The following is a 20616-nucleotide window of genomic DNA, read 5'->3' as shown; positions in this document are numbered from 1 at the left end:
CAGTGACTCTGCTGCCTGGCCAGCAGGTTGCCTGGCTGGGGAGCCGGGCTGTGTGTCCTGGGGGCTCTGGATGCTGGCTGCGCTGTGCTGGATCGCCGCCCGCTCCCTGTAACTCCCCGGGCTGGGCTGTGGGGCTGCTCTGCTCCCACATCCTGCAGTGCCCAACATGGCTGGAGCAGCTTGTCCCTCTGCCCTAGGCTGTCCTGCGGATGCCCGGGGCAGGGCCGGCGGCAGGCATTCCTCCTCTTCCTCCTGTACACCTTCCTGGGCCATGTCTGCAGCACAGTTGGAGCGCTGCTAGCCAGCCAGCTCGGCATCCAGGTGGGCAAGGCTCCGGGTGGGGATGGTGGTGGTGGGGGACCAGGTCAGCATCCCGGTGGGCAAGGCTCCCGGTGGGGTTGTTGGGGGACCAGAGGCATTGCTCTGCTGCCCTGAGGTGCTGGGCCTGGAGGAGGATTTTGGCAGCCTAGCTGATGACAGCATGGCAAATGCAGCCCCTCACCTGGGGGCCTGGGAGCTGCTGCCCGAGGTTTTGCATTTCAGGGAGGTTCAGACGCATCTTTCCCCAGATCCTCACGGGTGCCTACATGGCCATGGCTGACATCATCCGCTTCCTGCTCACCATCTTTCCCTCGTGCCCACCTGAGGCCCAGAAAAAAGCACGTTTGTGCAGGGAGACCCCTCCTTGCCATCGGCGCAGGTTGGCAGCAGCCTGGTCTGAGCTGAGGGCTTCAGGGAGCACCGCATAGCTCTGGCTGGGCAGCCTGTGGTGGGCACCTTGGGGACAGCAGCACCTGGGGTAGCAGTGTGGCACCCTGGGCGAGCAGGGGATGGCTGGGTGGCCCCCAGGATGGGTGAGGAATGGGGGACTTGGTACAGGCCACAAGGGTGGTATGGGGCAAAAGCTGTGCCTGAAAGTGAGCCCATGTCCCATGCAGGTCCACCACGGCAGAAGGGGAGAAGGAGGAGGCGGTGGCTGCAGGATGGTCTGCTGGCCCTTGCCCTGCCCCTGTCCATGGGTGCTGGCAGATCTCTGCTGACCACCAGCCCCCGGCTCTCCCTGGAGCGGCTGGAGGGAGCCCGGCGGAGGCTGCTTGGGGCAGTGTTGGAGGTGAGATGCCCCCTGCTCATCCCCCCAGGGGCAGGTGGGCAGAGCCTGGGCAAGCACAGGCACTGCTGGGCTCTGAGCACCAGGGGGTTCTGTTCTGATGCATTTTACCACTCCTGGCATCACCCAAGCTGGCATCTTGGTTTGTGTCCCTGGGGTGCTCTTTGGTCCCTCAGTGGTTGGGGTCAGTAGAGGCAACCCCTGCACACGGTGGCACTTCTGGGCAGGCTGAAGTCCCTGGGATCATCAGAGGACCTGGAGCAGCTGGTGGGAGCAGTGGGGACAGGGGTCCTGCTGGGAGGTGTGTGCTGGGCTCTCTCCAGACCCCTTCTCTGGGCAGGTTGTGATGGAGGTGTTCCCCTGCCTCCCCTGTTTCTTCTCCCTCCCTCAGGACAACAGGGGAACGCTGGGCTTTGTCCTGGGGCTGCTCTCTGCCCTTGTTGCCCTCACAGCCAGGATCCCCGCACTCTCTAGAGCAGTAAGTGTCTGCCTGGCATGGCTGCCCTCATGCCCCCCAGCCATGGCCGTGACTCCTGCATCCCATTGCAAAAGCCCCGGGGGAGCTGCGGGGTGCCCTTCCCCGCTGTTCCATCCTTAGGGCAGCTGCAGGGTTTGGCACTGCAGCTCCCTTTACAGCAGGGTGTAAGGATCCCCATGCCAGCTGCGGTGATGTCCCCAGCTGGGGACAGGATTTGCAGCTCCAAAGCAGGCTATGGGTGGCTCAGTGCAGGGGGAAGCCATGCCCACGGAGGCGGCTGTGGGCCACCTTCTGCTCGGCCACAGCTGGGGTCCTCTACGCAGCAGCGATCGTCACCCACGACCAGCAGCCTGTGCACCTCCTAAGGGCCCTGCCCTGGCTCCTCATCGCCCTGGGCTCAGCTGTGCTGGACATGGCCGTATCCTTTCCCAGGGCTCTTGACCGGGACATGGCTCCTCTCCTGGTCCCAGTGCTGGGGCTGTGGGATTGGCGTGGGGAGGGGGCTCCACTGTTACCACAGAAATACCCTTAATGGGGGCTCAGCTCCTGTTCATTGCCTGCACAACCAAGAACCAGAGGAGCCAGTGGCCCGAGGTCCCTGATGCCTGGGCTCCCCTGACTGGAGAGGAAGATGATGGAGGAACAGAGGAAGAAGAGGTTGTTTTTCCTCCCTCTCTGCTTGAAGGGCAGGAAGGAGAGCTGCCCTTCTCGGTAGCACTACTGCTCTGCCTCCCCAGGGAGGGTGGGGGGATGTTGGGGGCCGGGGGCCCATGGAGGAGGGGTATGGAGGGTCAGCACACTGCGGGGCATGGCTGGTGCTGGGAGCATCACCCTCACCACAGGACCACGTACATTTTCCTACTATGCTGGCCTGGGAGCAGCTTGGTGTGCAGCTCCTGGATGCTCCCCCAGCCCCAGTGTAAGGGGGGAGGCTGGTGGGGGTCCTTTGTCCCCCTGTTCCCCTGGGAGGTGGGGAGGGCCTGGCTGCAGGGTCTGGATGTGCCAGCTCAGCATATTCCTGCACCCACCCAGGTCCCCACTTCGTGGTGTGGCTGGAGTGACGCTGCTGTTGGATGGGGATGGGTGCTGTGCCCTTGGCATGGGCTGCGGTGTGGGCACAGCTCTCCTGGTTGTAGCCAACATGGCTTGCTCTCCTTTGCAGGCTGCCAAATGGGTCCCACTTAACATGGTTCCAAAACCCAGGTCTGGGCCCAGGACGGTGGCCACCAGCCACTCCTTAGACCTGATGATCAGGCTGGTGCAGCAGGTGAGAGGTGGCTGGGGCAGGGTCTGGGGGAATTTGGGGTGCTCTCGTCCCTCTGGCAGGGAATGGGGTCTCTGCAGATGGCTGTGGGGTGTGTTCCCGGATTTGTGGTGAGAGGAGGGGATGCATCTGCTCTGCTGTCCTGCACAGCACGGAGGGGCCAGCAGCTTGCAGATGGTGTTGCAGTGTGAGCCCCAAGGTGCTGTGCAGGGCTGCTGGGTTTTGGTGCTCTCCCCAGTGATGTCTCCCTTTGTCCTCCTCTTGTTTCCTGTGCCCTCTCAGACTGGTCATGGCGTGGCGAGGCTGCCCAGGGATGCACAGATGGGTGCAGCAGGCTCCGTGCCACCCCAGCCGCCTGTCTGCCCCCCGCTCCTAACCCTGCACCCTGGGCTCTCCCCATCGGGCTCCTCTGATGCCGCCTCCATCAACTCGGAGCTCGAGGTCAGTGCCTTCTCCCGGCTCTTTAGGTGCTGTTTCTTCTCCCTTGGGGCTCTGCCCTGCTGCAGCGTGTTCATTAAGGCATCCACCCTATATGGTCACAGCCCTGGTGCCAGAGATGGGTCTAGAGCCCTATTAGGACAGGTCTGTCCTAGAGCCATGCCCAGGATGATGCCAAGGTGCACAGGCTGCTCTGCAGAGCAGAGCTCAGAAGAGGAACTTGGAGAATGACTTGTTCTGTCAAGGTGTGGGTGAACCACCACAGCATCTCTGCACCCCCTCACACAAGGGTGCAGCCCCACTCGCAGTCTCACCTGCCCACCTGTGGAGTCCCCATCTATGTCCATTCCTGAAAAGGCTGGAGCCAGATTTCCAGGCTTTCCCAGCCTCGCTCAAAGGTCTTTATGCTCTGAGCTGTAGCTAACATGGTCCTGCAGAGAAGCTGCTGTGAAATGATGGGATTTCACAGGGCTCCTCTTGGTGGTATTACTGGCCCTTCTCTTCTTGTCTGCTTATTACTTAGTGGAGTTTTATTATCAGGAGAGGGGCAAGACTTGTAGCTTCTGAAAGCTTACCTGGTAGTCTTGTTTAGCTTCTCCTAAGGGCCTTTTCCACTCAGGTGGCTGCTCTAGGCTGCAAGAGGGTTTCAGTGCAGGTCACCCTGGTGCAACACTGGCCCCAGTTCTGCCCTGGAGGTCCAGAAGGCTGGGGCTGTCCTTCATACATAGGATTGCCATTGCATGTCAGAACTGCTGCTTAGGCCATCCATCTACTAGAAAACACACTCTGCAGAGTCTTTTTTGTGGAGAGAGTGGTATCTTTTACTTTGTCCCCGAAAACGGAAGCATCATGAGTGAGCATGGTGGGTGTCTTTGATCTTTTCCTGCTGTCTCAGCCCAAGGATGGGTGGGATGACGACTTTAGCACTGGGGAGTCCTGCAGTGAGGGGCTGCCGTGTGAGCATCTCACCAGCTTTCCGCAGTCACCCTCTGGTCCAAAACTGCTTCGATAGGTCTCTGGAGTAGGCTGAAATCCTTCTCTCCTGCCGTTAGGGGCCGGCCTTTCCAAGGCAGAGGGAGAGCAGCCCCGGCCCCACAGGCGGGCGTTCCCAGCACAGCAGTAAGGTGGTCAAGAGGACCATGCTGGGAAAAGTGGATTTTACCCTGGCAAGTGAGGAGCTGGGTCCAGGACCTCTCAGGCTGTTTCTACTGAAGTTAAGCAGCTCTTTCCTGGTTGTCCTGAAACACAGTTGCTTTAAAGTAAAAAGCAGACAATTTTTTTTTCTTTATTTTTTTTTTCTCGCCTGCTCACAGCTCCTTCCCTGTTCCTCTGAGCTTTATGTCATTGCCTGGCACCAGCACAATCCTCTACCTGTCATGTCTGTGAGGAGCAGCGCTGTGCTCTGTCACCCCTGCTGCGTGGTGGCTCTAGTCCAGCTTTTTTCCCAAGTTGGGTTTTTTTGTGGTTTTTTAATTTTCTTTTCCTTTTGCAGCAAAAATATTGTGAGAGGTGCAGGGAACGGCTCCCCAGGCCACCTCAGAGAATAATTTCTCAGGGCTAAATACCTGAGGTGCCCAAAGTAGAGGTCATGGTGAGGACAAGAGGAAAAGAAAGGGCTCCTGACTCAGAGGAACTCTGCCCCTGAGTTTTTTTTCTTGATGTGGCTGTGGGAAAAGGGTCTGTCCCTTCTGGGTGGTGTCGGGGACGGAGGGCTGCGCTTGCTGGGTGAAGCAGACTTGGGTTTGCCCTCCTGGAAATGTCCCACTCTGACTCCCAGCCTCTTGTCACTTGGGAGGCATAGCAGTTGAAGCAAAGAAATAGAAATGTCATCATGTGCCTGACGGGAAGTTCCTGCAGTGCAGTCAGGTTTTGCTGCCTGCACAGAGCAAAGGGAAGCTGAGAGCCTCTGTGGAGCCCCTTTGTGTTGGCTGGTCCAGGCTTCATCTGGGGCTTCACAGGGTTTTTAGCAAGAGCTGTCCCTGGTGGTGGCTCCCACTCACGACAGGGGAACGCTCAGGAACTGCTGCTGTGGGGTTCCCAGGGAAAAGGGGTTCTCCCTCTCTTGACACACTCCACTCAGCCACCCCTCTGTGCGCGCCTGAGCTGTCTCCTCACGTGTCCTGGGCAGGGAGGGAAGCACATGAGAAAAAGGGAAACCAGCGTTCTTCTGCTTTGAGCTTTGCTTGCATTGTTGTGGGGAAAGGGAGAACCAAATACTTTCTATTTTCAAGCGTAGCCAATTCCCCTTTTAGGAGGAGGCAGTGCATCCCCACTGCTGCCCAGGGCTCCCTTACATCCAGCTGTGGCACCTCCTGCTCCTTTCTTTTCACAGTGGGACTTTGAAGACTTGACGGTGCAGTGGAGCCGCCCCAGCCCTGCTGCTCAGCCTTGCTCCGTGGTGTGTCCAGGCACCTTCAGACAACCTGCAGCCCCTCCGAGACACCTCAAGCACCCGTCCCCCCAGCCCAGCAAGCAGTAACCAGCAGAGGGTGCCTCCTTGGGGCTCCCCTGGGACAGGTGATAAGCCCTGGGGTACCATCACAGGCTGCACTGCCTGGGTGGATTGGTGGCAGCTTCCAGCATCTCTTTTCATCCTTCTGCTGCAGAGGGGTGTGGGGTCCCCCTTCCCCACCACCATTGGCTGCCCTCCCTGGAATTGGGGCTGTGGGAGCGGTGCAGCCTCACGGCTGGGTTTAAACCTATTAGTGTCTTCTCTTGATTGGGCTGGTGTTTCCCCCAGCACAGGGGTTACAAGCCCTGCCCAAACATGCTCTGCAGACTCTGGTGTTGAAGCCTGCTGATCTGCCCAGCAGGGCAGGAGATAGGGACAGTCCCCACTGTGGCTTCCTGGTGGTGGCTGCCACGTTCCCCGGTCATCTCTGACTGCTGAACATTAGCACTGCGAGCCATGGACCAGCAAGGAAGAAACCCACCTGGAAGATTATATGTGTCTTCAGTGCCGTATGTGGGGGACTGACCCATCACTTGTGGGCTCCCTGGCGGGTGCCAATTCCTGCAATGGGGAGGTGAGTTTCTTGCCCTGGGATCATTTTTGTGCCTCAAAAATGTGTGTGGTGCAGACTGGTGGAAGCTGCAGAAACATAGGAGCCCGTGCAAAGGCCAGGAGGGAGCAGCCAGTTTGCATCCACAGCGCTGGGTGCCTTCAAGTGCCTTGGTCCACGTGTGCAGGGGTGAGGCTGCAGTGCAGTATGGGGATCCCCAGGACCCCACAGCCCACACTGCATTTGTTGCATGTGAAGCTGGAGCAAGATCATCCACAATGGGGACCTGGGGACCTGCCTGGCTGCTCTCCTGCTCCTCTGTGTTACGGAGCACAGGGGAAAAGAGCTTTCCCACACTGGAGAGCAGTGGAGAGCACAACTGGGGCCAGTTCGCTCCCTGCAGCTGGAGGTCAGCTTTTTGCCCCAGGGTGGGTGGTGGTGGCTCCTACAAGGAGCAAATCAGGGAAAGAGCCTTTGCTATAACCCTAGGCTGATGGCGTCTTCCGTGGTCTTTTCTGAGGTGCTGGTGGCTTGTAGCTGTTCCTCCTTCCCAGTGGCATGCATCCTGCTCTGGGTTCTGCTCTGGCTAAATAAACTGGAAGGAAAAAAGAAATGTGAGACTGTGGTGTTTCATTGCCATGGTCAAATCTCATCAAGCCATGCTGTCTGGCACTGCCATCCCTCCAGGTGAACAGCTGAGCTGGCGCCTGCCTCGGGCAGTGGAAAAGGCACAGGATGAAGCACGGCTGGGTGAGGATGGGGGCCCGGGATGTGCAGACCCTGCCTGGTGTGCCTGCAGCAGCAAAAGGAGCCTGTGTGGAGCTCCTGCTGATAAGAAGTGCCTGCATTCACGTTTCCAAAGGCCCGAGCGAATTGCTGAGTGGTGAGGCTCAGAAATCCAGACGCCAGACAATAGAAAGGCTGGAAACATAAAGGAAAGGAAATTCTTCTGCTGTATTGCCTTTCCTATGGCGATAAGATAACCCAAAGTGAAACAAAAGTCTCCGCTGCAGACGGTGGGGTGGGCACCTCGGCTGCTTTCTGAAGCGCAGGAGGATGGCTGTGTGAGCCGGGATCCCCCACGCTGGTGGGGGGCAGGCAGCGTGGGGGGTGTCTCACGGGCAGCCCTGTTTGTGGTGCTTTGCAATGAGTCTTGGAGCAGCGGGTAACCTGGCCCGCTCCTGCTCCATCCCATGGGACCACCCCTGTCCTTCATTTAGGCACTGGCAAGAGAAATCTTTCTTCAAATCCTCTGGCAGAGCTGAGAAAAGTGAGCCACAACATTTGCTAGCGACACATCATTATTTGGAGTATGAGCATCCCAAAGCTGGTGGTAGAATGTATTGAAAAGGGTCTAGCACTGCTGAGTGTCGGGGGGACAGAGTGACAGGCTAGACTACATGTCAGAGCGGTGGGGACAGGGACAGAGAGCGTGTCCACACAGCAGGGCTGGGAGCAGGATTAGCTGCTGCCACAGGGGAGGCTGGTGATGGGAGCCCAGTGCTGTGTGGGAGCTGCTGGGGCAAGGGCTGCAGGTGGGTATGTGCTGTGCCAGTGTGTGTGCCAGGCTGAGCATCCCTCACAGTGCCAGGAGAAGTGTAGGGTATGAGAAGAGGAGTGAGGGTGGCATCTGAGTAAGGATGGAGGTGAGTCTCTGATGAGGTGTCCTGTCCTAAAGAGGAGATGTGATGGAGTGGGTACCATCAGGGCAGCAAAGGACAAGTGCCTCTGCTGAGTCTCGGAGCACGGGAACAGGGAGGTCTGAGATGAAACTGGCCAGAGACAAGTTCAGATTACAGCCTGCAGGCTCAGAGCGGGCCCAAATTAACTGCGGAAATCATTGTGGGCTATTTTGGGCAGTGAGTCGGGGATGAATGATGAGTTCAGAGAGGCAGACCAGGGCTGCCCCTCTGGCTCAGGAAGCCCCCGGGCTGTGGCCGCTGGGAGCGGCAGGACGGGCTGCAGGAGGTCACCCTGCGCTGCCCTGCTCCACTCTGGCTCCAGAGGTGAGCCTCTGCCCTGCCCCAAGGGCTGCTTTGGTGCCCCGTCACTAACAGCTGGACTTCAGACAGCAGCGGGATGGGTACTTTGCCCAGCGGGGCAGTGCCTGCTCCCTGCTCCTGGGGTGTCCTGGGATGGGAGCTGTGAAGGGGCAGGATGGTGTTTGCTCAGGCTGTGGGAAGGGATGTCACAGGCTGCAGGGACCCAGGCAAAAGGAGGAGCTGCATGGGCGGGTGGTGGGGCTCGGGGACATCACACGTTACTGTGGTTTGCAGCTCTGCTCACTCTCTGCCCTGGGGTGTGGTGATGGGAAATCAGTGGTCTCGGCCCTTTCTTGTATTCAGTCCACTGGGGTTTTTTGTTCTTTGGTTTTATGATGACAGCCCAGTTCTGGAAAGCTGTAGGCACAGGGAGATGAGCAGGAATCAGGACAGCAGCAGCTTTGGTGGGCTGGTTGTGATTCTTGCAGTGCCTGGCTGTCACTTCCTTGGGAAGCAGGACCCTGCAGGAGAGCACCAAAGGGCAAGGAGCACTGTCACACCGGGCAGGACTGCACACTTGTGCAGTGTGGTTTGCTACAACCTCTCTGCCTGCTCCCTGTAGCCCTCAGCAGCTGCTTCTGCTGGGGTATTTGGGGAGCTCCCACTGGTGCCAGCACCACCAACGGAGGTCACCCCACAAGCAGGCACAGTCGTGCTTGGGGGGATGAAGAGCTGTTCCCAGGGCACTGCAGCATTCCTAGTCCTGCTGCAGCCACGTGTTGCACAGGCAGTTGCACGATGGTGGTGGCTGCATGCACCCAGCACGGTCCCTGGGCTGTTACCCCTCCCGGGCAGGTGAACCAAGCGGGCCAGGCAGGTGTCCCCTGTGGGACTTCATTGAACATTTGTTCTGTCTGTCCTGATGGCCATCACACCTGCCTTTTGGGTCTTCTCCTGCCCTGTGGCTTGCAGCAGAGGTAAACCGAGCACAGGCTGCTCCCTGCTCAGCCAGGGGACGTGGTTCATGGGGCATCTGGATTTGCTCAAGAGGCTCTTTTGGTGCTCTCACCCCTGCCGGGGCAGGTCCTCAGGTGGCCTCACAACAGCAAGGAGTGAAGAGATGGCAGGACTGACCTGCTCTCCTCCCTGCAGGGATGCTCTGCAGGCAGGGACAGGTGCTCTTGGACTTCCCAGTGAGATGAAATAAGCTCTTCAGGTGATGATCCTCTTTGCCCTGGGACTGGGAACAACATGCCTCCTGTTGCAAGGGGTGTTTCAGGGACCGAGCTGTCCCCGGGGTCAGGCTGAGCACCATGTGGGCAGGATGCCCGCTGGCCACGCTGGGTCCCCCGTGCCGTGGAAACACGAAGCTGAGTGCCTTTGTGGGGCTCTACACTGCTCTTGGACAGGATCTGAGCAGCCATTGTGCAAAGCAAAACAAACCCTTCCTATGGTGTCAGCAGCTCGGGGGGTGGCTGTGCTTCCAGCTGCGGGGCTGGAGAGCGAGCACAGCCCTGCCAGAGCCCACTGATAGCCATCTCCCTTTGCAAAAGAGTTCAGGTCCCTGCTCCCCAGAGGGTGATGTCACTTTATCAGCGCTTGAAGGTTCCTGATAAAGGGATCAATCTAACTCTGACTGCATCCCCAGCAGGGCTGCAAACACAATGTACAGGGTGCAGCCAAAGCCAGGGTGGCCGGGGCCCCACGTGCTCTTTCGCCTTCGGGAGGGTCGTGGCTGCCCGGACCCCGCACGGTGCAGCGCCGGGGCTGGGAACAATAGTGGCCGTGGCTTTGCTGCGGCCGGGGGGGCCATTACCGAAAATCATGTGCTTACCCCGGCTGCGACAGAGGCAATTAGTCAAAGTCCCATTTTCCTTTCCCTGATAAGATAGGGCTCGTGGAGTACAATAATGCTTTCCTGAGATACAATTGTGGCTCTTCTACCCGGCACACACGCAGGGGAGGCTAATTTTGGCCTTGCTGGGCTGGCAGAGGGTGAGAGGACGCCTCTGTCTGTGCCAGGGCTGTGGTCCAAGGGGCAGAGTGGCTCTCTGAGCCCTGAGGACCAGGACAGCCCCAGGCGCAGCTGGGTCACGCAGGCTGGCGTGCTCCCTGCTGGTGCCCCTGGAAGGTGCCATGGCCGCAGACGGAGCTGTGGCCGCTGGCTTTGTGATAAGGAGCCAATACGATGCAGCATGATGCTGCAGTCCTGCCAGCACCAGGTAAACCCTGCTTGAGGCTGGGGCAGCCAGGTTCATCAGTGCCCCCCCTTACCTGTGCAGGCGCCCAATGCACATAGCTGCATCCTCACACCCTCCTCCTTCCCGTGCTTTGAATGTTATCCCATCCTAAAGCAGCACCATGATGCCAGGCCAGTGTTCGTGACCTGGCCAAGGAAAGCTGCCCGTTCCAGATGTCTGCACCATGGCTGCTGGCCAAGCGCGGGCAGGAAGGCAATCTTGGCTGCCTGCTGCAAGCTGGTCCCTCTGCAGCCAGCTCCAGTACCACCACAGTCTCAAGAAGAAAGCAGTAAATGGCACCACTGACAAAACCGGACCTTATGAAATCCCCAGCCTCCCTGGGAACCAGACCTTTTTACTAATATATACAATATTTGTAGGTGCTGGGTCTGGCCTTCCTTGGGAGGGCAATGAGCAGCACACCCCTCCAGCAGAGCCAATGTTTCCATTTTGGCATATTGCTTGGGATGCACTTTCTGCACAGTTTGAAATCTGAGCATAATACTATCTTCATGAACCATATTCACCAGTCTGATAATGTCACCCGACAAAAGGTCAATGGAAAAGTTAATATAATTTATTGGCTGATTTAAAAAAAAAAATCTAATCATCTGTTTTTCCTTTTTCCTGACCCCCCACCCGCACCCAGTGCCCTGCTGACATTTTCCAGCCATTCCCAAAACAATGGCCAGGGTGGGAATGCTCCAAGCGGGCGCAGCTTTGGAGAAGACTTTTCCTGAGGGGCTGCAGCTGCATCCGTCTGCTCGGCTCCCCATCCCTGAGAGGTGTGCAAGGGATGCTGTGGTGACCAGTGTGGCCAGGGACAGGGCTGGCGCCAGGTCAGGTTTGGGCAGACCTAGGGCTATCAGTACATTTGCTGGGTGTCCTCTGCTCCACAGAGTGACTTGAGCTCACCTGCTTTAAGCCTCATGGGAGACATTCATCTCTGCTGGTTTTTTAGCTGTGGACAGGAGGGAAGGAGGGTCCAGCCAGGAACCTGGGTGTCAGGCACAGCCGCTGGAACAGTATGACCAGATGTCTTGGATGAAGGCATCAAGGACCCCAAGAACATCCTCTCCATGGACACAGCCCTTTGGAGAGGTCTTCATCGACATGTGCTAGGCTGCCTTTTGATAGCACACTGGTGTTTTCAGTTGTTGCTAAATCCTCAAGGCCTTTTCTACTTCTTGTACCACACCAGCAGTGAGCAGGCTGGGAGGGTACAAGAAGTTGGGAGAGGACACAGCCGGGACAGCTGCCCCAAACTGACCAAAGGGATATTCCGTATCAAGTCATGCTCAGTATATACATTTGGGGAAGAAGGAAGGGGAGGGCAGGGGGCATTTGGAGTGATGCCATTTGTCTTCCCAAGTAACCATTACATGTGATGGAGCCCAGCTTTCCTGGAAATGGCTGAACACCCACCTGCCAATGGGAAGCAGTGAATGAATTCCTTGTTTTGGTTGCTTGTGTGTGAGGCATTTGCTCCACCTATTAAACTGTCTTTATCTCAGCCCATGATTTTTTTTTTCACTTTTACTCTTCTGATTCTCTCGCTCATCCAAACCTGGGGGACAGTGAGCGAGCAGCTGCCTGGTTCTAGATGTCAGCCGGGGTTCAACCATGACAGATGTGCTGTCACGCAAGGTCCCTTCTTCTTTGCAGAGTCCTCCCTTCGGGTTTCACAGCCACCAAGAGCGTGCTACAGCTCAATCAGTCTGGGGCAGGGGGTTAAAAGCTGCTTCACCCCATAGCTACTCAGCAACCACTTGTCTCCTCATGCTCAGGAGCCTGCCCTGTTTGCAGAGCCCCAAGGGGTGTCTGGAGCAATCAAGCAGCCAGGTGGTTGTCAGGGCATGACCTGTCCTGAGGAGGCAGATGAGCTTGCTTCATTAGGGTGGAGCTGCAAAAGTAATTAGTCATTTCTTACGCTAACACCTTACAGATGCAAAAGAAAGGACCCCAGAGGGCAAGGAATGGTGGAAAGGGTCCAGCAGCTTCTTGTTCATCATTAGCTGCTGATTAGAAGTGGTGCCTTTACAGCTGGCACCCTGCTGAGCCATGGGAAGGAGAGCAGCAGGAAACTATCTTCTGGCATGGGCTGAGGGAAGGAGAAAGCTTGGATCTGCCCATTTCTGTCAGGCTGCAGCGCTGCCCAGCTCTGTCACCATGCTACCATGTCCAGGCATGGAGAACCCTGTGTCCTGTCAGCAAGCAACTGTCCTCCCTGGTTTCTTCTCAGCACTGTCTCCAGGCTTGGCTGCTGCTGAGGAAAGGCTGGAGAGACGGAGGGAACCTGAGCAGTGTGGCTTGGAAAGCAGGAGGCAAAGGAAAAGCAGGTAACGTCTAAAGTCTGCAGTTTCAACAAAGCAAAATAGCCTCAAATGTGATCTCACCTTGTGTTTCGTAAAGCTGCCTCATACACATTTGTGTCCAGGGCTGGCTGTAGCCCAGGGGCTCCCTGGCTGTGCAGCTCTGCCTGCTGCCCACCCTGCCTGGCGCTCTGGGGAGCTGCTGCCCACCAGCAAACCCACCCTCCCCAACATGGGGGATCTGGGCTCCCATGCTGTGGGTGCTCCCTGGGCCTGAGCTCTGTGGCAGGTAAATCTGGGTTCCTCTCATGAGCAGGAGCCTTTGGATGCTGCTGTGCCCAACAGCCCAGTGTGAAGACACCCCTAGCCAAGGCCAACAGCAGGCATCCCGTGTGCATGCCTGCCTGCCTGCCTCTTGTCACTGTGCAGTTACCTGTGCTGCTTGTATTCCCAAGACTTTCTGCCCACCCTAGGAACTGCTTTTCAGTGGCTTGTGGGTGAGCTGATCTTCTCTGACCCTTGCACAAGATGTTCTTTGCCCATCAGCACATTTAGCTCCTGCTTTGTTCCAGCTGGTGCTGGGCACACTGGTCCTGATGGCAGCGATGCCGCCAGTCTGCGGGGTGAACAGGGAGCCGCCGGGGTGGCACAGGGCACTGCAGAAGCATAGCTTGTCAGACCGTAATAAACTTGTGGACTTTGCCCGTTTAGTTGAAATAACGGAGATGTAAAAGTTATTAATGAGAATGACTGACAGTGGGCCAAATGACCAGACAGCATAACCTGCCTAGTCTCCTTCTCCGAGGCACCATGCCAAGGAGAGGAGATGCACTGCTCTTTGAAAGCAGTCATGGCCCAGCCTTGCTCTGGAGAGCATGAAGCAGAAGAAAGGTTTCCTGGCTCTCCGCTTTGTTGAGACAGCACTGACTGCCAGTCTGCCAGGCAGTTTCCCAGGAGATGCTGTGAGAACAGGGTTGCATAAGTCACTTCAGTGATAACTCTGCTTGCCCTGCCCTGGACCACGCGGTTAAAACTGTGTCCTGTCTCCAGGCACAGCAAGGGTTAGGAGTCATTCCTTACCCTGGCAGGACAGTGGTCTCTTGGTTTGGGGTCTGTGATGAACCCCTGGAGAAGCAGTGGATGCCAAACGCCCCCAAGTCCTGCCCATGTTGCAGTCCCCGGTGGTGGCAGCAACAGGGAGATTTGTGTTGGATTTCCCTATGGAAGGGCACGCAAGCTGTCTCCTTGTCCTGGGTTTCAGTGCTCTTCAGCTCCTTACTGCATGCTTGGGACATACTGCCTGCTCTGGGCTAGCTCCCGTCGGAGATGGATGGGACAGTGGTCTGCATGGACCTTCAGCCTGGCCCAGATGGCTGCAAGAGCTGCTGCTTCTCTGCAACTGATGTCAAAAGACAGAAGGAGAAAGCAAGCATTGCACGAGCTATAAAAATCAAATCCAGGGGTTTTTTTTTTTGGTTCAGCGAAGTTCACCTACTATGATAAATATGTCTCGGAAGCTGGGAAACCAAACAGCAATAGTTCAAAGACATTTTTCCGGCGCTGCAAATCTAAAGCTGCTCATCACAGCACAGCCCTTGTCGGGCTGAGGGTAACAGGGATGGTGTCCTCGCTGCCCGCCGAGGGTATGAAAGCCAGGCGCTAATTCACAGGTCTTGAAGAATGTGCCAGTGGCATTTCGGCAGCTCTAATGCTCTGCAGCCTGTGAAGGCTGCACAGTAACTGAAAGGAAATATCTTTGTTTTTATTCACTTGGCTTTATTCCTAATTCACTCTTTGATGCCATCAGCCTGAGATAATACATTTTCAGAAATATGCTTGAAATTAAGGAAATGAGTCTGATTAAGTCCCTTAAACATACTTTGAGGGAGAAATGTACAACAATAGAGGTATTAAAGACCCTATTTTCAAGCAATTCTAATATGAGATCAAAACATCATCGTGCTGCTAGATGGCGAGGTCCATTAGCGGAGTGTGTACATTCTTCAGCTGAAGAGGATATCTCCTTCTCCAGGGAGGAAAGTTGCCAGAGAGCTTGAATCTGTCCTCAGCGCTGGGTGGGCAGCGAGAGGCAGATTCATTTCACAGTCCTCTTTCTTGCTGTCAAATAATAAATGCACGAGCACTTGTCCTTCCCCACTCGTACTCTGAGAGGTAAAAGTGATAGTTTCTCAAGAGTCCTGTGTTTGAGGTTTGCCTGCCTTTTTTAGCTCTGTTTAGATAGTTAATTTTACGTAGCTGTCCTGGGGTAGTTTACCTGTAAATAGCTTACCTACTACTGCATTTATGCTGTCTATTGGTGTGGGTGGAGCTCCCACAATTAACTGGAATGCATCCCAGGGAAGTTAGTGGCTTTGCAGGTACCTGCTGGGTGCCCTGGGCAATTTTTCCCTCTGCTACCAAACTCAACCCTCCTTCATAGTGTGGCAGCTTTTGCTCTGCTCTTATTACCTCCAGTGCTGATGTGCCCAAGGGCTTCAGCCTGACCCAGGGGCTGGACGTGACAAGCCCTGTGCAAGTCATCAGGAGACCAGTGTCCTTGGTGGAGATGATCCATCATTGAGCTTTTGGGTGCACGCTGCACGGCAGCATTAAGTAATAATGCAGTGGAGGTGTGAAAGCAGGTAAAGGCACTCATATCCCACCTTTCTGTGGGTATGATATGGGCTAGGCAAGTCTGACAGTCCTATTGACTGAAAGATTTCTGCATTATTTAAAATAAAGAGGGGAGTGGGGGGAAAAGGGACAAGTACCAACAAACAGGATGTGCCAAATAGCCGCACAGTGATTCAGTTATGGCTTTGTGGCAGCGGTGAGCCAGGAGAGGAGAGGGGATGGTAACTTCTGGGGAAGGAGTAGTCTTCAAAGGGTCCGAGAAAAAACCTGGAGATAGCCATGACCTCCTTTACTGCTTCTTGTGGCAGTTGTGGGGCTAGCAAGAGGAAAGGGAAAGCACGTTCATTCCATTTACTATGAAAAATGACTATTTAAGATCTTGTTCCAGCAAATGGAGCAATGAATTCCCCTTTCATTCTGACTGCTGCTGGAGGCATGTGACTTATTAGATATGCTGCTGTTGTAATGGAAATAACTAGCCAGGCTATTTTAAACCAAGAAGAACTGGATGTCTGGGGAAAGGGGAGAAAAAGGATTGGGTGGCACAAGAGAAAAGAGAGGCTTCATCTGTGACAATCTTGGGCACTTTGTAAAATTTGCTCTTTAAGCTGTTTCACAAGCTCTTCTGGCAGAGAAGTGATAATAAATTGTTTAACAACTCGGGTTTGCCAAAGTAGTTTAAGGAGCTTTCAAAGGAGACTTTTAAAGATTTGTGGCTTTCAACTGCATGTGAATCGCCTTCTTGAAGACTGAAACTGTAACTGCAGATGGCTAGCCACCATTTCATGGGTCACTATATACCTGTCGGTGCATTCACGAGCTCTGGCACTCAGTTCAAGAGTCAGATGTTCCTGTGCAGATCCCATGCCCGTGTCCAAGAGCCCAGGGTGACAGCAATGCCATTGCTGTTGCCAACCTACTGAACTAGAAAATCGCAGCTGGAAGAACCTGCAAGGAACTGAGGGGGAAAAAATAAAGGTAGGAGGAGGAATGTCATGTTCCATCCACAGCCAATTCCTTCTGCTCTGTGACTTGGGAAAGGCATGGAGCCTTATCTGCTTTCAGCTCCTCTTCTTATGGGGCTCTTTTTATTTGCCTAAGGATGTATGGGGATTAGAGAGAGTGGGCAGAGGGACTTCATCCCCTAAGCATGTAACACTCTTGCCAGGAAAGTCAAACAAACAGGGCCAGAGGTGTTCCACAGGAGGCCCCTGGCTGTCCCCGGGGAGGGCTTGGTGACACAGGGCTAGCAGAGGTGTGCTTGCAGTTTCTGGGGCCAGATGTGGCCAGCTGTGTGCCTGTGCACTGCAGAGGTGAGTCCCATTACCTCCTCTGGGCTAAGGCACATGTTTATACAGCCCTACCAGAAAAGGCAGGGTTGAACACGCTAATATTACACATTAAAGAGACTAAATAAATAAACAGTAGGTTTTGATTTATTTTCTCTGCTACTCGGGTATCTGAGTTTTGGCACAAGATAGATTCCATACACAAACACAATCTCCAGATAGGTTTTTGTCCTGGCTGATTTAGAAATCATGTGCAAAGGAGAAAAACTTTGTAAATGTTCTTAAAGCAAAATTATATTTATGCTGTTTACCACCGAAGCCTGTAAAATCCTTGGCCCCTGTCAGCTGGGTAATATACAACAGGTAACAAAGCCGGTCCCTGCCCTGATGGATTTACAGTTTAAGATGAGAGATAAGAATGGATACAGTCAGTCTGGGAAAGCACATAAAATGTGATTAGTCAGCCTGAGACTCACTAAATGCCGTACACCTAATGAGCATCGTCCAGCACATCCGTGCCTCTGCCTGGGAGAGTGCAGGGTTTGGCGGGGCAAAGCCAGACAGGGGAGACAGCACACACCCTCGGCACTGGGGAAAGGGTGCTGAGAGCGAGCGATTGAGAAATGTCACGTGTCAAAAATGTTCCAGCCATACGAAGTCGTAAAGGAACCGGTAAGTTTTACTTTGGGACCTTTACCCAGTTCAGGTGAAATATATATAACTATGAAATTGAAATAGCTGTGGGAAGCCTGTTAAGGAACTGCTCCTCCTGTCCTCATGCCCCAAGCTGCTTGCCTGCTCCCACATTACTGAGCAAAGTCTGGGGGAATTACACTGGTTGTGAATGGCCTTAGTATTTCCAGAAGTGGTGGCAGTGCTGGACTGTGTGCTCTGGCTCATTTCCTCCTCTTAACCAGTCTCAGGTGAACCAAACTGAGAAGGACTGTACCTGAACTTTCGCTTGTAATTCTTTTTCCCTTGTTTTTATCAGGTTGAACACTTGATGCTTTAAAAGGAGCTTATGCCATGCTTTCTAGGTGTGTTCTAGAGAAAGAACTTGTGGTGTCCTGTGACCTGTCTCTTCTCTAGAGAAGCTGCAGCTGGAGAGGAAGCTGCGGGAGAGCTGAGCTTGCTGGGCACCTCCAGCAGTACCAACCAGAGTGACGCTGAGAGAGCTGGAAAGCAGCTGAGAAACAGCTTTAGGAGACGGGTGGAGGGAACGTGCCAACCAGAAAATTTATCTTTGAATTAATAAAAGCCTGCATGGTTTGAGGTTTGTGAAGCAATAAACGACTTCAAATTTCCCAGTGATTGAAAAAGAAAAGCAATTAGGTGTAAGGGAAACTTTCTAGTGGGGATAAAGATAATACATTAGAATATGCGATGAGTTGAAATTATGATGAAGAACACAGAAATGCATGTATCAAAGCAAATCTTTTTACTCCTATTACGAATAGGGAACAACAGAATAAGAGCTTCTGTTTAATAGCACTAATAACTTCATAATATTTTTCCTTTGAGTCATATGCTAGGCTCATTTTACCAATCAGTGCTTAGTTAAAAAAAAAAATAATCTTGTCTTTGGCTTCTCCTCATCACAGTCATGTTTCTGGATCTGTATAGATGTCTGCTACTTCTGCGTAGGTGTTTTGCCTCTATTTTTCTCTTTGTATCAATATCCAGGCAGAACAGTACCCGTCTCAATCTCCCTGCCTTCATATGACTCTATTGAGGACACTGCTGCTAACTTTGCAAGGCTAAAAGCAGTTACAAGCAAGAGTGAGCCTGAGGAAATACTTCAGCACGATCTGAATGGAAATTGGGGGAGTTCTTCACCAATGTGTTATTAGATGACTAAAACGCTCACGATTTCAGTGTCACCAAAGGAAACTTTTCTGGTTTTAAAATGAAACAAAACATCCTGCTCAAAAGGGGAAGTATAGGCAACTGTAAAGAATTATAGGTAGGTGGAAATTGGGCAAGCTGATAGCAATGGGTAAATCAACAGTTTGGAAACAGGGGTAATGAACTGGGAAAATTCAGTGAAAATATATACGACTGATCACGACCCTTTCCTTGAGGTACAAGGAAACCAGTGATTTAGGTTGGATATTAGACAAAGACAATAGCACTTCAGTGAGAAAAAAAAGAGCTGAAATTATTCAGTGAATGTTTCTGTTCTTCATCTGGAAAATGGACAGGATTATGTCCCCAGATTTAACAGAGGTATTTTTGTCTTCCACATATAACCAGAGTGAATGAAAACCACTGGTTAATACCCATCTTTAAAACTAGGGCTGGAAAACTTGCACACAAAACTATCATCTTTAAAATCTCCTGAGAAGCTCATCAAACCCTTAGACAGACTTCTCAGCCAGTGCTGCATCACTGAATTCCCAGAGGACCAGGGAAAGTAATGGTTGAGTCACTACATAAAAACCAGTAACTGCTGTCTCCCGGGTACGCAGGAACGGCAGCTTGGCTGGGCTGACCCCAGCCTTTGGCAGAAGTGGGAAGGAGGTCAATGAAGGATGCAGTCAACACGGAATTAAGCTGTGACAGTACTCAAGTTAACACATTAACGGCAAGTAGATGGTTTTAATTTTTTTTTTTTTAATTTTTCTTTGAGTAGTGGAAGGCAACCGTCCTGATTTGAGTCAGCGCAGCTCAGTGTTATACTTGACCTGTGGGCGGTTGCCGAAAAGGGCAGTTTTGTTTCTCCTTTTCTTGTCCTCTCATTCCCTTAAAATAGTGATCTCGTGCCTGCCCAGTGAATCATTGGGTCAACAGAAAATTCTGCCTTTTCTTTTCTTTTTATTACTGGCAGTTTTCTGCTGGTTCCCCGTGCTGGGCTGACTCACCCTGGGGCTCTGGGGTCACTGGGATGCCGAGAGCGCTGCCAGGGCCATGGGATGCTCTGCCAGACGGTTGCAGCCCCTGTGCAGTCCCTGCTGGGGTTGCAAGCCATGAGGGGTAAGTCAACAGCTCCCTTAATCTGCAAGGGAGCACAACTATTGGGAAAAAAAATAGTACTACGTGAAAATAAATATAGACCCTGTTGTGGTTTACAGATGCCCAAACGGTTTGCAGCGAGCTTCAAAATCTTTAATTGAGGCATCTAAAAACTTAACCTGTCATCTACCTGAGGGTATGTTCAGTGAATTCACACAGGTGTCTTTTTTTGGCCTTGCAATATTGATTATCTTTCTGTGTTACCTGGAAGTAGTGAAAATGATGGGGATCTGGGGGGAGTCCCTCGGAGCATGGTGCTCTCTGGGGCATGCAGTGGGACGCTCATCTCTTAGGGGGGTTTCTATAAGGCCTTCCCCACCCTCCCCATCACAGTGTAGCATACAGTGGGGTGATATACAGTGACAGAGCAGCAGCCTGCTCCCCTGGGTGCTGCAGTTGAGTATCAAGCCCACCGTGGTGTGAATGCCTGTCCTGCATGGGGTCAGTTCCTCCAGCAGAGGCTTCAGGTCCTGGCCAGGTACCCCCTGTGGTGCTGCTCCCCATCCCGCAGCAACTGAGGATGGGAGTTGATCGAGGAGCTGGTCCTGACCTCATGGGGATCTCTACCCCGTGGCTTTCAGGGTAATGTCCAGCCCCAGCGCCTGCAGGACACCCTGCAACCAGCACTTGTGGCCAGGGACGCCCTGAGCCTCCGCTCCTGCCCTGGAGTGAGGTCCAGCGCTCAATGCCACCCCTGGTCAGACCCTTGGCTCCACCTGTGGGTGCCCAGGGCCCCCACCCTGCCCAAACCAGCCCCCAGAGACCCCTGTGCTGCCCCCCAGCCATGTCCCCCCCCAGCCATGTCCCCCCACAGCTGTGTTCCCCATAGCCATGTCTACCCTCAGCCATGTCCCCCT

The 20616-nt window shown here is 54.0% G+C and overlaps 1 protein-coding gene across 2 annotated transcripts; it reads left to right on the top strand.

The window, feature by feature from the left end:
* Window positions 1-6871, top strand: TMEM44 (transmembrane protein 44). Of its 2 annotated transcripts, XM_014945849.1 has the most exons (10): window positions 1-108; window positions 198-321; window positions 570-663; window positions 939-1111; window positions 1500-1586; window positions 1834-2004; window positions 2130-2243; window positions 2749-2853; window positions 3133-3291; window positions 5621-6871. In XM_014945849.1, exons 1-10 carry the CDS (start codon window positions 71-73, stop codon window positions 5765-5767), a joined length of 1212 nt encoding a protein of 403 aa, XP_014801335.1. In that variant the 5' UTR covers window positions 1-70; the 3' UTR covers window positions 5768-6871. The 2 variants fall into 2 exon arrangements, with proteins under 2 accessions (XP_014801335.1, XP_014801336.1); XM_014945850.1 differs by lacking the exon at window positions 1-108 and having other exon boundaries at window positions 112-321; window positions 544-663.
* Window positions 6872-20616: the final 13745 nt, after the last annotated feature.

The sequence above is a fragment of the Calidris pugnax genome, unplaced genomic scaffold (assembly GCF_001431845.1).
Source record: "Calidris pugnax isolate Ruff unplaced genomic scaffold, ASM143184v1 scaffold111, whole genome shotgun sequence".
NCBI lineage: Eukaryota > Metazoa > Chordata > Aves > Charadriiformes > Scolopacidae > Calidris > Calidris pugnax.
The sequence above is the reverse complement of the archived record's forward strand: the minus strand, read 5'-3'. Positions and strand labels throughout refer to the sequence as shown.